This window comes from Sinohyriopsis cumingii, chromosome 3, assembly GCF_028554795.1.
Source record: "Sinohyriopsis cumingii isolate HCF-2022 chromosome 3, ASM2855479v2, whole genome shotgun sequence".
Lineage (NCBI taxonomy): Eukaryota > Metazoa > Mollusca > Bivalvia > Unionida > Unionidae > Sinohyriopsis > Sinohyriopsis cumingii.
The window spans coordinates 59,408,513-59,426,040 of record NC_142963.1 but is presented as its reverse complement, the minus strand read 5'-3'; the positions used below and the strand labels follow the sequence as shown (position 1 = coordinate 59,426,040).

At 35.3% G+C, this 17,528-nt stretch overlaps 1 protein-coding gene across 18 annotated transcripts in view; it reads left to right on the top strand.

Moving 5' to 3' along the window:
- LOC149802934 (uncharacterized) overlaps window positions 1–17,528 on the top strand; it is a 389,228-nt gene that overhangs the window by 194,201 nt on the left and 177,499 nt on the right. For 17 of the 18 annotated variants that reach the window (XM_089952442.1, XM_089952437.1, XM_089952439.1 and 14 more), the window contains 2 exons: window positions 7,627–7,817; window positions 9,280–9,604. In XM_089952442.1, coding sequence (XP_089808568.1) covers window positions 7,627–7,817; window positions 9,280–9,604 — 516 coding nt within the window. Of the gene's footprint in view, window positions 1–7,626; window positions 7,818–9,279; window positions 9,605–12,576; window positions 12,610–17,528 lie in introns of all 18 variants that reach the window. The other variant, XM_089952431.1, reaches the window with a different exon arrangement.

The window sequence follows — 17,528 nt, the reverse complement described above, 5'->3', positions numbered from 1 at the left end:
ATTCCATGTTAACTTTTTTGATACAGTGTTTCGGATTTTGGCTAGCTATAGATGCTAGACAGGGTCCTTACAAATAACATGCAAGTGACAAGGCATAAATTGTCTTCTTTAGCTGGTAATAAGAATGGCAAAAAATATACTTACAGTTTTACATCCTGAATTTTCTCAAAATGTATTTTCTTAGTTCTGCAAATTACACCGTTCCAGTGGCCTAGTGGTTAGAGCGTCTGCCTCAGACGCAGGAGGTCATGGGTTTGATCCCTGGATGAGTCATACCAAAGACTTACAAAAATGGTACTAACTGCTGTCTCGCTTGGCGCTCAGCATCAAGAGATTAGTGTTAGGACTAATCGGCCTGATGTCAGGATAACCTGACTGGGTGAGGCATGATGCTACATGTCTGCAGCATGATGCCCCAGTGCTAAACATCACTATAAACCGTCACACTGCAGACATCGTAGCGATATGACTGAATTTTTAAAAAAAAGCTACATTAAAAGTCCAAATCACACACACACACACACACACACAAAGTTCTGCAAATACAAATTACATGAGCCATGTCATGGGTTCTCAAGCTTGATAACACATTTCAAAATTGTACTGTAATTTTTACTATATTCCAAGTGCAGTTACATTCTCTTTACTGCACTCAAAATGAAATAAACATTAAATTCCATAGCATCTTTTTGATAATTGCAATTGAAAGACTTCATATTTTTCCCACATTATGATTTCAAACAACCAATGACATAACAAAAACACACTTGCAGATGTTAAGATGCTTCTCCCTTGTTGCTTCAATCTGATGTATTTCATGTAGAATTGGCAAAGATAAATCCAGTCCATAATCACGACATTTCATAGAATCTACAAAAATACCAAAATCTGTTCATTCTAGATCAAATGTTAAGGTTGTTGCAATGAGTCAACATAAAAATAATTAGCAAGTTATATAGCACAACTAGAACGGTCTCGTATTACATTGACCAGAGTCACTGGTCTTACAGAATGGCCTCATATTACATTGAGAGAGTGAATATTCTTACAGAATGGCCTCATTACATTGACCAGAGTCACTGGTCTTACAGAAAGTCCTCATATTACATTGACTGGGGTGCATATTCTTACAGAATGGCATTGTATTACATTGACCAGAGTGTATGATCTGACAGAATGGTCTCATATTACATTGACCAGGGTCACTGGTCTTACAGAATGGCCTCATATTACATTGACTAGAGTGATATTCTTACAGAATGGCCTCATATTACATTGACTAGAGTGATATTCTTACAGAATGGCCTCATACTACATTGACTAGAGTGTATATTCTTACAGAATGGTATCATATTACATTGACCAGAGTCACTGGTCTTACAGAATGGCCTCATATTACATTGAGTAGAGTGTATATTCTTACAGAATGGCCTCATATTACATTGACCAGAGTCACTGGTCTTACAGAATGGCCTCATATTACATTGACTAGAATGTATATTCTTACAGAATAGCCTTGTATTACATTGACCAGAGTCACTGTGCTTACAGAACGTCCTCATATTACATTGACTAGAGTGCATATTCTTACAGAATGGCATCGTATTACATTGACCAGAGTCACTGTTCTTACAGAATGGCCTCGTAGTACATTGATCAGAGTCACTGTTCTTACAGAACGTCCTCATATTACATTGACTAGAGTGCATATTCTTACAGAATGGCATCGTATTACATTGACTGGAGTGTATATTCTTACAGAATAGCCTTGTATTACATTGACCAGAGTCACTGTTCTTACAGAATGTCCTCATATTACATTGACCAGAGTCACTGGTCTTACAGAATGTCCTCATATTGCATTGACTTGAGTGTATATTCTTACAGAATAGCCTTGTATTACATTGACCAGAGTCACTGTTCTTACAGAATGTCCTCATATTACATTGACTAGAGTGCATATTCTTACAGAATGGCATCGTATTACATTGACCAGAGTCACTGTTCTTACAGAATGGCCTCGTAGTACATTGATCAGAGTCACTGTTCTTACAGAACGTCCTCATATTACATTGACTAGAGTGCATATTCTTACAGAATGGCATCGTATTACATTGACCAGAGTCACTGTTCTTACAGAATGGCCTCGTAGTACATTGACTAGAGTGCATATTCTTACAGAATGGCCTTGTATTACATTGACCAGAGTCACTGTTCTTACAGAATGGCCTCGTAGTACATTGATCAGAGTCACTGTTCTTACAGAATGTCCTCATATTACATTGACTAGAGTGTATATTCTTACAGAATGGCATCGTATTACATTGACCAGAGTCACTGTTCTTACAGAATGGCCTCATAGTACATTGACTAGAGTGCATATTCTTACAGAATGGCCTCATATTACATTGACCAGAGTCACTGTTCTTACAGAACGTCCTCATATTACATTGACTAGAGTGCATATTCTTACAGAATGGCATCGTATTACATTGACCAGAGTCACTGTTCTTACAGAATGGCCTCGTAGTACATTGATCAGAGTCACTGTTCTTACAGAACGGTCTCTTATTACATTGTCCAGACTGTGTGTTCTTTCAGAATGACCTTGTATTACATTGACCTGTGTATGTTCTTACAGAATGACCTCATATTACATTGACATGAGTATATGATCTTACATAATGGCCTCATATTACATTGACCAGAGTGTATATTCTTATAAAATGGCCTCATATTACATTGACCAGAGTCACTGTTCTTACAGAACGTCCTCATATTACATTGACTAGAGTGCATATTCTTACAGAATGGCCTCATATTACATTGATTAGAGTGTATATTCTTACAGAATGTCCTCATATTACATTGGCTAGAGTTTATATTCTTACAGAATGGCCTCGTATTACATTGAGTATAGTGTATATTCTTACAGAATGGCCTCATATTACATTGACCAGAGTCACTGGTCTTACAGAATGTCCTCATATTACATTGACTAGAGTGCATATTCTTACAGAATGGCCTCGTATTACATTGACCAGAGTCACTGTTCTTACAGAACGTACTCATATTACATTGACTAGAGTGCATATTCTTACAGAATGGTCTCATATTACATTGACTAGAGTGTATATTCTTACAGAATGGCCTCATTATTACATTGACCAGGGTCACTGGTCTTACAGAATGGCCTCATATTACATGACTAGTGTATATTCTTACAGAATGGCCTCATATTACATTGACCAGAGTCACTGTTCTTACAGAATGTCCTCATATTACATTGACTAGAGTGCATATTCTTACAGAATGGCCTTGTATTACATTGACCAGAGTCACTGTTCTTACAGAATGGCCTCGTAGTACATTGACCAGAGTCACTGTTCTTACAGAACGGTCTCATATTACATTGTCCAGAGTGTGTGTTCTTTCAGAATGACCTTGTATTACAGTGACCTGTGTATGTTCTTACAGAATGACCTCATATTACATTGACATGAGTATATGATCTTACATAACGGCCTCATATTACATTGACCAGAGTGTATATTCTTATAAAATGGCCTCATATTACATTGACCAGAGTGTATTATCTTATAGATGGTCTCATTTTACATTGACCATAGTGTATGATCCGACAGAATGGTCTCATATTACATTGACCAGGTGTATGATCCGACAGAATGGTCTCATATTACATTGACCAGGTGTATGATCTTACATAATGTCCTCATATTACATTGACAAGAGTGTATATTCTTATAGAATGTCCTCATATTACATTGACCAGAGTGTATGATCTTACAAAATGTCCTCATATTACATTGACAAGAGTGTATATTCTTATAGAATGGTCTCATATTACATTGACCAGAGTGTATGATCTTACATAATGTCCTCATATTACATTGACCAGGTGTATGATCTTACATAATGTCCTCATATTACATTGACAAGAGTGTATATTCTTATAGAATGGTCTCATATTACATTGACCAGAGTGTATGATCTTACAAAATGTATCACCAAGTTTTGGGGAAGGATAAACCTTGACGTGTATACCATGTGATAAATATGCAGTTTCAAAACTGGGTGTTTCTTACTCAACCAAAACTGAATATTTCCTTGGGAAAACAAAGGCTGGGTATCTTGTACTGTACTAATAAGGAAAAGGAATAAAACTTATTCCCCTCGTAGGCTGCTAAGATTACAAACACAGTACATAAAAAATTTGACAAGTTTATGTGCTATACAAGTGTAAAATTGTTTGACTGAGATTCAGATTTTATCACTGGATATATCTGTTTTAGTTCAGAATCTATATTTGGATTTTTTGTCATTTTCTGGAGCCATTAGAAAAGTCATAGGTATGCATGGGAATATTTTCCCCGATAGTTTTAACTGTGTTCTGGATCAGACAAGTACTATTGTCATTATGTTTCACAGTGTCTGGATGAGAGAGGTACTTTTGTCATGATGTTTCACCGTGTCCAGATCAGAGAGGTACTTTTGTCATGATATTTCACTGTGTTTGGATCAGAGAGGTACTTTTGTCATGATATTTCACTGTGTTTTTAATTAGAGAGGTACTTTTTTCATGATATTTCACTGTGTTTGGATCAGAGAGGTACAGTTGTCATTATGTTCCATTCTAATGCCTTTAGCTCAGCAAGGGGATTTTGTAATGAAATTGTGAATTCAGGGATATTCATTATTGATGAAATTATGGTTGAAATGGCAGAAATGTCCAGATGGAATTCATGGTAGTAAATGTTAATAGATGCTTTCATGTCCTCTGAAGGAATGTCAATGATGTATCAGCTATTTAAAAAAATGATGTGTCAGCTATTTAAAAATATGAAGTGTCAGCTATTTAAAAAATAAATGATGTGTCAGCTGTTTAAAAGAAATCTTACAACAAATCTATTGTAGGAGTTCTGTCACAAAAAAGGATGCATATTCAGAAAACTAGGATTTATTCAAAAATATAAATTTCATAACTATTAGGAGCAGGTATGATTGCTTAACAGGACTGAAGGTCATCAATTTCATTATCTGCGTATATTCAATGAAAATTTGGATTTTGAAGTATACAGATAAAGACCAGTGATACACAAAGGATATGTTTATGTATTTCTGTTTATATGATTCTTATTGCCATTTTTTAAAAATAAAACACTTTAGATAAAATACAGTTACATAAAAATGGGACAAAAGAGAGGAATACAATGTGATTCTGTTATTGGCATGTGGAGTGTAATTTACATGGATTCTCATAAAGGAGGGTACCGGTAGTTTGTGTTTGTTCAAGTGGTAATTAGAGTCATTTGAGGAAACATGTACTAATTCCAGTAATTGCCTGGAAATTCTTCCTTCACAAAAGAGAGATCAGACCAACTCCTTGGTAAATATTCTTTTCTACTTCCATAATGAAGGTTAGACAAAGATTATTTTTCTTTGAAATGAAAATGTTGATTGTTTTTACTTGTTCATTTTTATACTTTATATATGCTTGCCACAAGGTGGGATATGACATGACATTGTTAAAGCATCTGTCCATCTATACTGATTTAGTTTCTGTACAGTAACTTAGCACATTTGCCTACTTCTTTGACCTTGGGGTCTTTGGGGACAAGGTGACAGTCATAGAAAATTTGTGATCAGGTTTTGATGAAAGAAGTTTCCATTTGCTTATGTATCTTTAACCCCTTAATAGATTTCGTTCATACTGATGCATTTGTTGTAAGACAACTCATTATCTGATGCTTGCCAACACTTTTGACATGGGAGTTAAAAGTCGTGTCTTTTACAGCAATTCTTTGATCATAGGCTTGATGTGCAAGCCCTGACCATTTTGTCTGCAAATAATTATAATTGAATGAAACTGGTTTTAGGCCCTTTAAGTATTTGAGATAGGTAGGTATACTGTGGAGTTTTGATTTCTTTATCAATTTTAGGTCATACCACTTTGGTATGCCGAAATAGTTAAGCTGGCTCATCTTTCTGTAATTTAATGCTGAACCGTGATTTTATTTTCTTTTGAATGCTGCAAGATTACAGCTCCTTTTGCTTAAATTATATTATATTATATTATATTATATTATATTATATTATATTATATTATATTATATTATATTATATTATATTATATATTATATATTATATTGTATAGGCATGTTTTATAGTCAGTCTTGTTGCTGATTATATTGTCATTGTGCATTTGAGCTTCAAGATTTCTTGAAGAATTCACACATTGGCTTAGAGAACTTAACGATATACCTCAAGATGGTCTATAGTATTGAATGAGAATAGCATGACCATTTTTATAATAAATAATAGTAAAGGTAAATAAATCTACTCATTCCTTAATCATTTGTAAGTTACAGGTGAGTGCTGGCTGGCACAAGTCAGTGCTTACCTTTGATAGCTATTTGTATTCCAGGTTGACATTGTATAATATTAAACAGACATTTACTTTTAACCTTGCAGGGTCAGATATCTCTTACAGTTGAAAGAGAATTTCATCTGTTTGAACTATTGTATAATGTGACCTTTGTCACTTAAGAGTATTCTTCAAACTTCTGAAGGATTAAAAGAGATTACACAATTGAGATTACATGGCTGAGATTACACAGTTGTTGCAACAACAATAATACATGTACCCACTACAGTGTGTTAAGTCAGTCAAGTACACTTTTTTTAGTGTATTGAAAACATTGTTAATTTTTTTGTGTAGTATTATTATTTCTCTGACAGTGAAGTTAAAGGTGGTGTATGGTGCCTATCAATTGTGTGTTCATTTTTTTTTTACCACCTCAACATTTCAGTACAATGTCAATATCTCAAACCCTATTTCACCCAATTTTATTACAGTTAGCATTTGGCTACATTCCAGGAAGAGTAAGTCAGCCATATAAAGACTTGGTCACAGGACTGGATTTGAGGACTTGAGTGACTTTGTTCATTACACCCTCAGTATCTTGGACTATTTCTCTTGTACTCATGAAAATTGGCATGTAGATACCTCTGGACGTTAGTAACTCACCTATAGTAAAACTAGGTCACTGTGGCATGAGCGACTTATTTTCTATTTTCAGCTATTAATTCAATATACCCTCAATAATGTGGACCCAGTTTCATCTAAGCTCTTGAATATAGGCATGTAGATAAAGTGTGACTAAAGCCACACCAAAACTAGGTCCATGTAACTGTAACCTAATTTGCAGACTTGAGTATTATTGGCCACTCCAGATATGATCCTGTTGGTAAGTGGATTCATTTGTGAGGAGATATGCCATTATGGTTTTGTATCTTTTTAGCTTATTTCAGTGGAATTTCAGAACTCTTGTTAAACATGGTTTTCTTATTTTTTGGCCAAGGCTTTCAGAATTTTTATATTTTACTGAAATAGTTTCATAACATTTCATTGACACTTGCAAGCCACATTAAAATAAATAATAATCAGTGTCCATAATAGTAAGATCAGTAGCGCTAGCTGGGGATTGACAAGGGGTGGGGTGTGAGTACTACATAATATTACATGACCAGTCAGGTTGTACCTAGTTAACCACAGGATGGGGAATATTTTACAGGGATGAGACTTGTACACTTCATACATTTCAGGGATCTGGAGCCCTGGGATGCAACATTCACCACCAACACCTTCATCAATTCGCTCAGGAAGAGAATCTCCAAATTTAAAAGATTTGGCCCCAGTCTGGATCCCAGGGGGAGGATCTGTTATCTCCAAGAAAGAGTATAGGCCAGTCAAACCCGTAACTCCAGAGGCAAAGTTGAAAGAAAAACCAAAGAAGGTAAATACACAAGTCCTACATTTACTTGCTTACATTGTGTACCAGAAATCTTGGGCAGTGAAGATAGAAAACTGAAATTCCATTGTCTTACAAGTGGTTGATGCCAGTGCAAAGGAAAGGTAAAAGCAAATTTGACTAAATAAAAAGAGGTAGAATCTTTTGATAACTGCTGAGAAATCGGATGTCAGAATGATTAAGCCAGACATTGTCAGTTGTACATATTGTAGTCGTTGGAAAATAGAATGGACAGAGAATGGCAGTTACAACCAACCAAACGTTCATAACCTGATTTTATTGACTAGGTTTTCAAATAATTTTTTATGTGGTTCGTGAATATTCATTATTGTCTTAAATTATAGTAATATAAGTTTCATCTCATTGATTCAGTAAGTTGTGATTTTCAAATGAAAATATAAACTAAACAAATTTAGACATTTTTGGTTTATAATGTATTTATTGCTAAAATCTCTATGACCAAGCCCCCATTAGAAATGAAATGAGGCCACTTTCCTGCTGCATAAGTGGCCTTCTCAGAAGGGGACCACTGTACTACCTGGATTTTTGCTTTTATGTTCTCTAGTTCTTGAACAATTCATATTATGATTTCATATCATACATTTTCGAGTTGTAATGCAGTATTAGGACACAGCCTCATTGAAACATCCCTCACTGTCAGGCTCCCTCACAAATGTTTTTGGCCTCCATCGACAGCATTATAAAGAAGTAAAACTGTTTTAGATCCCATTGATAGTGTTATAAAGAGGGAACACTCGACTTTTGTGAACAGTGTTTTATAGAGGGAATAATTTTAGCTCCTACTGACAGTATTGTAGAGAGGGAACATTTTTAGCTCCTATGGACAGTGTTAGAACAGTATACTTTTAGTTCCTGTGAACATTATTGTAAAGAGGGAACATTTTAGCTGCCATTTACAACATTATAAAGAGGAAACATTGGTTTAGCTCCAAATGGACAATGTTATAGAGAGGAAATTTGATTGAGCTTAAATGAACAGTGTTATAAAGAGGGAATGCTGATTATTAAAATAACTCACCTGTCATTTTTAGTAAAAATCCCTAAATTGGATGCTGTTTTGATCATTTTATACTGGTGGCCATTATACATAGGTTTCAGGACAACCAGATAAAGTCGGGTTAAATAGCTGGTTTAGGAAAGCTTTGCTGTATTTTATCTTTAAGTCAAGGGAGATAACTATGCTTTAGATAAATGATATCAGAGTAACAGATTTAAATTCTTCAAACACAAAACTTCATAACATTTAACATGTATATTTGAACTCTGAACTTCGATAATGCATATGATTATGATAATAATTTTGCTAGAAACTTGAAGTTTTGTAATAGTCTATTTACTTTGATTTGGAAACTGTTCATTAACTGAAAATTCATAACGATGATTTTGGTCTGTCAGTAAGGATTGTTGCTTCACATAATATTTTCAGAAACTGTCACCATTTGAGACAAAAGCAGATGACAGTTACTTGTGGAAACAAGATCGTGATGCCCCAGATGGGGCATCAGACAAGCCCAGTGAACATCCGACCAGCTCATTCAAATATATCCCATTAAAAGCTGGGGACGGCAGGATTATGGAACCCACTTCTTCTGTTTCACAACCAACTGGTGTGACTGGTCAACCACTGGTGAATGGTGTGAGTGGTGAGGACTCATCTCTTGGACCTTCATTCAAGTATAGTTTCAAAGATGAGCCAAGCAGACTGCCTCCGACCCAGAGTCCCTTTATAACTCTTCTGCAGAAGAGTAGAGGTATGTTTTCGTGTGTGTGTGTGTGTGTGTGTGTGTATATATATATATATATATATATATATATATATATATATATATATATATATATATATACACACATACATACATATATATATATATACATACATATATATATATGTGAGAAATCCCTAACAGAATACCATTACTTATGCATGTACTTGTTTCAGATAAAGGAGCACCCCTTTCTCTCCCCTACCAGACAATCCAACACCTATATATTTTCAGATGCTCTCAGAAATGATGTTTTGTGTTCTTCATTCATTAGAGATTGCTATCTTGTCTAAACTGTCATATCCTGCAAGTCTCCAGGCATGAAACCTTTTAGGAAATATTTGAAAAATAAATGCATACCATATATAATCGCTTATAAGTTGAATGCAACTGCAAACTGCACAGATTCAGATCTGCCATTGCATAATGTGCAGGCAGATCTGGGTCCGTGCAGTTTGTTGGGAGCAATCATTAGAACAAACAACATAGACCCTGATATGCAGGCACATTATGCTATTGCAGATCAAGATCTTGTTTGCAGTTTGACTTTTCTTAAAGGCGAGTATATATGGTAAACATGTTTAAATTGCACTTATGTTGGGAAAAATAGGGTGTGGATTTGAATCCCCTCCAGACAAGGCTAGGTAGGCTGCCATCTTTGGCAAGATATTTCACTTGAATTGCCATGTTATGATATAACCTTTCATGTGTTGAAGAGTCATCAAATATTAAACAAATTGGTCAGATGCAAAAGCATTTGATGGCAGTAATGAATGTACCTGTGAGGAAAAAATTATTTTTGTTCTTTATTTTAATTTAACTCTTTAAATAAATCCAGGTTATGAGAATTGAACCTACCATATATACTCACTTATAAGTGGATTCCAACTGCAGACTGCACAGACCCAGATCTGCTATTGCATATTGTGCCAGCATATCTTAGCCTTTTAAAATTAGTAATCAGCATAACAAACATAGACCTCGATCTGCCAGTGCATTATACAATGGCATATCAGGGTCTGTGTTGTTTGCAGTTGGACTTTACTTGTATCAATGGTCACTTTATGGCCTCTACGGTAAATGTATCTTGATGACGGCTTCTTTCTGAGAGTGTATATTATGCATTTGCCTAATTTGTTGTTTGGAGTGAGTTGCGTATGTCATTTGGAATCCATTGCTGTTTACCTTTTGTAACTTGTCATGATTTTAGCATCATGACTTTTTATCATTTTTATAAATATGAATGAGTGAAACAGAACCTTCTTTGAATTATAAGTGTGTGCCTCCATTTTTTTTAATTGCTGTGGTTTTGAAGTATAGTTTTTGTATTTGCATTCTTGGTTTATTGAGTTCAAGTTTCACAGCGGTATATGTAAATACACTTCCAAAAGAAATGCAGGAGATCGTGTTTTATAAAGTTGAGAAATGTTTTTAACTTGTCTTAACCTGTCAAGCAATTATCAAAAAGAATTATGTGAACTTCCAATATTGTAAATAAAATATCTTTCAAGACAGAGAATAAGTTAAAATAATGTGTGTGCATATATATATATATAGAGAGAGAGAGAGAGACAGAGAGACATGTATGTATCTATATCTATATATGCACATAGAATGTCCTTTGTTAAAGCACTCTTCATTATAGCACATTTCTGTATATAATTCTGCCAAACTATGGATTCCATTAAAACATTTAAATTAACATACATATACATTATTTCCAATATCCATCTACATAATCACTGTCTTCAAGTTGAAGATTGCCAACACTTCAGTTTGTTTTAATTAGCCATTATTTTTTACTCAGCCACTACTCAGTACAAGTGCATTTCTCAGTCCATAATGATATCTAAAATTGAAAGCAGTTGTCTTCCACTCTCCCTCCCCAATGAATTTTGACTTCACACTAATTTGGAACTCCTGGGGTATTTTCTAATAGCAATAGTGCTTTCAGTGGAACAAAACCTATATGGATGGAAAAGCTACACTCTCCACTATTTCTTCATTTATGATTTATGTACCTTAATGATCGTTAATTACTTCTGTTATTAAAGGTTTGTCCAGTTTATTAGGTACATGTATTTTCTGCTTGGCCACAGAAAACAGGCATCCGCTTTATTATGTCACACAGAAAACAGGCATCCACTTTATCATGTCACACAGAAAACAGGCATCCACTTTATTATGTCACATAGAAAACAGGCATCCGCTTCTGTATGTCACACAGTGAAATGCTATATTCAGTTTTGATTGGTTGTAAGTGTTTAATGTTAATCTATTTCACTTTAGAACAAACAATATCTACCTTTAACTCCAGGAAATAAAATCCTTATAGTTTTTGCATTTACCCCTACATTTGGCACAATACATGTAGGGAATATATGGTAATCGAGTCCTTCAGGGTTTAAACACAATTGTTGATGCATGGAAAGGATGTTTTAGAAAAGAATATTGACTCCAAAAATGCATTTAGCTGTGAGAATTAGATGATGAATGAACATTTAAGCATACTAGATGCGATAATCATCATGATGCAATATACACCATTTTTAGTAGGATTTCTTCATTCTTTAAAAATGTAATTTCTTGTCAAGTTTAAGCCCACGCTTACAATAAGAATTTTTTGTTAAAAGCATCAATGTTGGATTAGATTTTTCCTTACAGGTGTCTCTCCCCCACTCTTCTATCTCCCTTCACCCACTCTCCAACACTTATATAGACACAAATCCAATATATCCTGTTTTTAAGCTCATGTGTTGTGGGGCAGTTGTGTAAAAGCCTGGTCAGCACTAATATTAGGACCCAATGTGTATACTGAGGGAGAGCAATAGTATATTCTCATGACACATACACATGCAACTGCATGCACCCATGCACGCGCACGCGTGCACACACACACACACACACACACACACATGTAGTTATAATTAGGGAATAATAAGATACCTTTCTGACTGTAGATGATGAAAATGATGTAGGATATATCAAAAGAGGTAAGCATTTACATACTATAATTTACAGCACCAGTCTGGTAGACATAGATCAAAACATAGTGAATCTTTCTTAATAGAAATAACTTACTAATATACAGCTTTTTATCATAGTTCTTTCCTGGAAATGCTGTAGCTCCACATCAATTTTTGATTTTATTAGAAAATGCTGCCTGAATTATGTATTGAGAATCTTTCTTTGGAATCTTGCTTTTGATGCATTGGCTGTGAAGCTTTTAAAGCTGTAGGTATCTTGCACATAAAAAAATCGCTACCTGTGCCATTTTCAAAACTGTTAAGTAATTGAAACTATCTTAACTGTAATTGCTGACTCATCTAAGCATGCCTTGTATTTAACAAAAAGCTGTTACTAATGATGTAAAACTAAGTCATATTTAGGTTTTAAAGTTATAATGGTAATTGTACTAACAGTTTCATGTACAAGTATTATCTTTTTTATCTTGGTGATTGACATTTTGGTGTTAAGAATCTATTCTGGTTTTGTGTTTGATAAATATTGTGTAAGGACTTTCATGATTTTTAATTTCATTGTTGCTAAATCTTCTGTCCAAACTGGATTTTTGAAATGTAACATGATAATAGATATCCAATTTTCATTACTGTTATTGCCAATTTCATTGCAGTTGTTTCTTGTGTTAGGATTATCTCAATCTAAACTATTATTATCCTCCTCCTTCTTCTTCTCCTCCTCCTCCTCCTCACCAGTTCATGAATTTTAATATACTGCAATATATTGGATATGAGTACACATTATGTAAAATGAAATTACCTGGCTTACAAACGGCTTTAGTACACATTACTGAATATATTGACGTGATTTTGCAGATATCAGCCTTGGGGTGGGAGTTACAATAAACACCATGCCCCCTTTTGGATTATTTACAATGAAACAGATAAGTTTGATTCCATTCCTTGAATTGTTCACATTACTGAGATTATGACTTGACTTTTTACATGATGTCGGAAATGACATTTGTTAACTGACTCTCAAGCAATGTGAACTTATGATATAGTCCTTTGTCCTTTGTGTGTCAATGGTCATTCATTTATAATTGTTATTTACAACTTTTCTCAAAAGTCACTTGACAGAATTTTGCCAATTATAAAAGAAAGGATCCTGGCTTGATGCTTTTTGAATCTGTTCAAACAATGCTGATTTGACATCCAGTATGGTAAAAGTTACTAAAATTATACAAATCTTTAAGTTACTTTGGCTCAAAAACTGCTTTACAGAATTGGACCAATTGTGACAAAAAACATCCTGGCATGAATGTCTTTCAAATGCAGCCAATCTACCATGAAATATGCTGCTGTTACTAAAAATAGAAAAAGATTTAAGTTCATTGTCATCGTCATCGTCAATCCCTTAACCCTTAAGGTCGCTGGGGCACCACAGTTGACTTCACAACAATTCTTGCCATATTTCCCTGTTCTCTTCTGCCCTTTGAAAATCTCCAAAATCCCATGCCTGTCCACTCTTTATTGTTGTCTTCCCACCTCTTTTTCTGTCTGCCTCTTCTTCTGCACCATCGCACTGTGCCTTGCAAGATTGTTTTTGCCAGTCCAGATGATCTTGAGACATGACTGTACCACTTCAGTTTGCACTTTTTTACAGTGATCAAGAGGTCTTCATAGGATTCGATGGCTTGTTAGATCCTGTTGTGGACTTCTTCATTGGTTACATGGTCAATGTATGAGATGCCCAAGATCTTACGGTAGTATCTCAATTCGAATGTTTGAATCATTCTTTCTTGATCTGATGTGAGCGCCTATGTTTCACAAGCATACAGAAAGATGGATCTGACAATTGAGTGCATCAGCCTTATTTTGGAACCAAAAGCACTGTTGGTATCTTTCCATATTGGTCTGAACCTTGTTATTGCTGCTGGTGTCTCGGCAATCCTGCAAAGTAGTTCTGGTTTGGAGTCCTCATCTGTAATGATTAATCCCAAGTACTTGAAGCTTGTGACACTTTCCAGCTTCTGTTCACTGACCTTTATTTCTGCACTGATGTCACTGGTGTTGTTTGTCTATAGAAGTTTTTGTTTGCACTAATCTCCATACCATATGCTGTGGAGGTTGTGTCAAGGTGCTCAACCAAGTCAGCCAGTTCTTTTTTATCTACTAAACCATCAATATCATCGGCAAAGCGAAGGTTGGTGATTGTTCTTCCTCCAGTGCTGACAGTGCCCTTTTGGTCATGCAAGGCATCCTCCATGATCCTTTCCAGGAAAATGTTGAATAGTGTAGGTGACAGTATACATCCTTGTCTGACTCTAACTTTTGTTCAAAACCAATCTCTTCTACTGCCATTGATGAGGACAGCACTGGTGGCTTTGTCATTGAGGTGCTCAACAACCTGCACCAGGTTTTAAATGTTGGTGTACTTTCTCATAGTTGCCCATAAGGCCATATGGCATACCCTATCAAAGGCCTTTTTGAAATCTATAAAGACATGGTATAGATTCTGCTGATGCTGAAGGTATTTCTCACAAAGGAGTCTGAGATTGAAGATTTGTTCTGTGGTGCTCCTCTCTGTCTGGAAGCCTTCCTGCTCTTCAGCAATAATTCTGCTTGAGGATTTAGTCTTTGATTTTAAGCATTGTCTTTCTATCCAGGATTCCTTTGTCTTTTTCATGCTTTTCCTGATCATGTTGTTTATCTCTCTGTATTTTCTAGCTTCTTCATCATCTCTTTTTCCCTTTTTCAGTTCTCTTCTTTTGTCACATAGTTCAAGGACATCTGTTGTGACCCAAGCTTTCTTTTTTTGACAATATCTGCCAATGATCTCACTAGCTGTGCTAGTCACAGCTGTGTTGAACGTGGTTATTAAGGACTCTAGGTTGGGCTCTTAGCTGTCCAGGGTTATCAAAGGTGCAAATTCACCACCTATCATTGCTTGGAAGGCTTTTGTGACTTTTGGATCTTTCATTTTTTTCAAGGTCAAATCTCCTTCTTGGTTGGTTAGGCTTTTTGATCATTTTCAGGTGGAGGCGAAACATTGTCATTAATAAATTATGGTCGCTTCCAATATCTGCTCCTGGAAAACTTCATGTTTTGGCGATATTCAGTACTGTGCAGAATTGTTTTTTCACTTTTTCATGAAAACTGCTTAACAGGATTGGCCAAAATATGACAGAAAGAAATGACATTAGGGTCTATCAATTTTTAAATGATGCTGGGGAGCCGTATTAGCTTAGTTGGATAAGCCTTAAGGAGGTTGTGTGTTCGATACACCCCCACCACCAGCCAGACTGGTCTGCTACTTCAGTGTGTCATTGAGAAAGTCGGTTAGCAGTTTGCATTCATGTCCACTTCCATGTTCTTTAATCTTGACCCTGGTTTGACCTTCCATTGCATAGTGATGGAAATCGAATTAGTACAGGTGACCCAGTCTTTTGAATTACTTCAATCTACTGGCATGTCATATTGGTTATTTTAATAGCTCAAAGACTCAGGTATACATGAAATTATGTCCCATCAAAACAGCATTAAAATCATGCTCACTAGTCTGCAGTAGTTGGTGTTCAATTGTCTTGTTCTTACATTGATTTGATCAGCTTGCATTGGGTAAAATAGGTTGTTGTGTACTACGTATGATTGAAATTGACCTATATACATGTATGACTGCATATTGTTAATTGTACTTTTATAGATAATGTTATAATCAGGGTGTACTGTAGCATTCACCAAGCTGTAGATTTCATGCAGGTAAGATCTGTAATTACATAATGCTCCAGCAGACCGCAAAACTCAACATAGGTTTCAGTCCAGACTTCATTTAATAAGTACCAGTATTAGTTTATACACTTGTCTTGCTCCAGGTTGTGCATTCAGCTTTGTACCTGTGATATGCAGTATGTAGATGACCATTTAACTGTCTGAGACTGTGGGTTTAGGTAGACTGGCTACATTGCCTTATGCCATAAATTTATATTTAACAGAACAGATAACAATAACCAGTCACACCGTATGCACAGTGATGTGGTGTTAAGAGTGGTTTAAAGTCAGCAGTAGTGATAAGGTTATCCTGTCTTGAAGTAACCATGGAAAGAATGTTGTCAAAGTAAAAAATGTATCTCTAATTTTTGTATAGGACAAAGATAGTACAACATAGTACTGGTCATTTTTAAATGATCACATTATAGATAGATACATGTACAGTGATTATTGTTGATATGTTGTTAGGTCTTTGCTTTTTAAAATGGATTCAGGTTGCTGTCAAGAAGATTTTTTAGTAGTGAAAAGAACAGCGATAATGACCATACACACTAATTACTGGCTGGCACATGGGTAAAGTGCCTTTAGTAAATCTAATTTATTGTACAAAATTTAAGGAACCTTTGACTTGACTACATTGGACCTGACAATCTTAACCACATTAGGCCTGATTGTCTTGAGTACATTAGGCCTGACTGTCTCAACCACATTAGGCCTGATTACCTTTACATTAGGTCTGATTATCTTGACAACATTAGACCTGATTACCTTGACTGCATTAGGCCTGACTATCTTAATCACATATTAGGTCTATTAACTACATTAGGCCTGATTATCTTAACTACATTAGGTCTATTAACTACATTAGGCCTGATTATCTTAACTACATTAGGTCTATTAACTACATTAGGCCTGATTATCTTCACTACATTAGGTCTATTAACTACATTAGGCCTGATTATCTTAACTACATTAGGTCTATTAACTACATTAGGCCTGATTATCTTCACTACATTGGGCCTGACCATCTTTAACATGCAGTCAGTCATTCATAAAAATCTAAGTATGTTGGGGATTAAATGTTGGATAGTTCTTTCTGTTGCATGTGGGAAAAGTGCAGTTGTTACAATACAATGACATGACATAGTTGAAGAAAACAAGGTTTTGATGTCACTCTATTT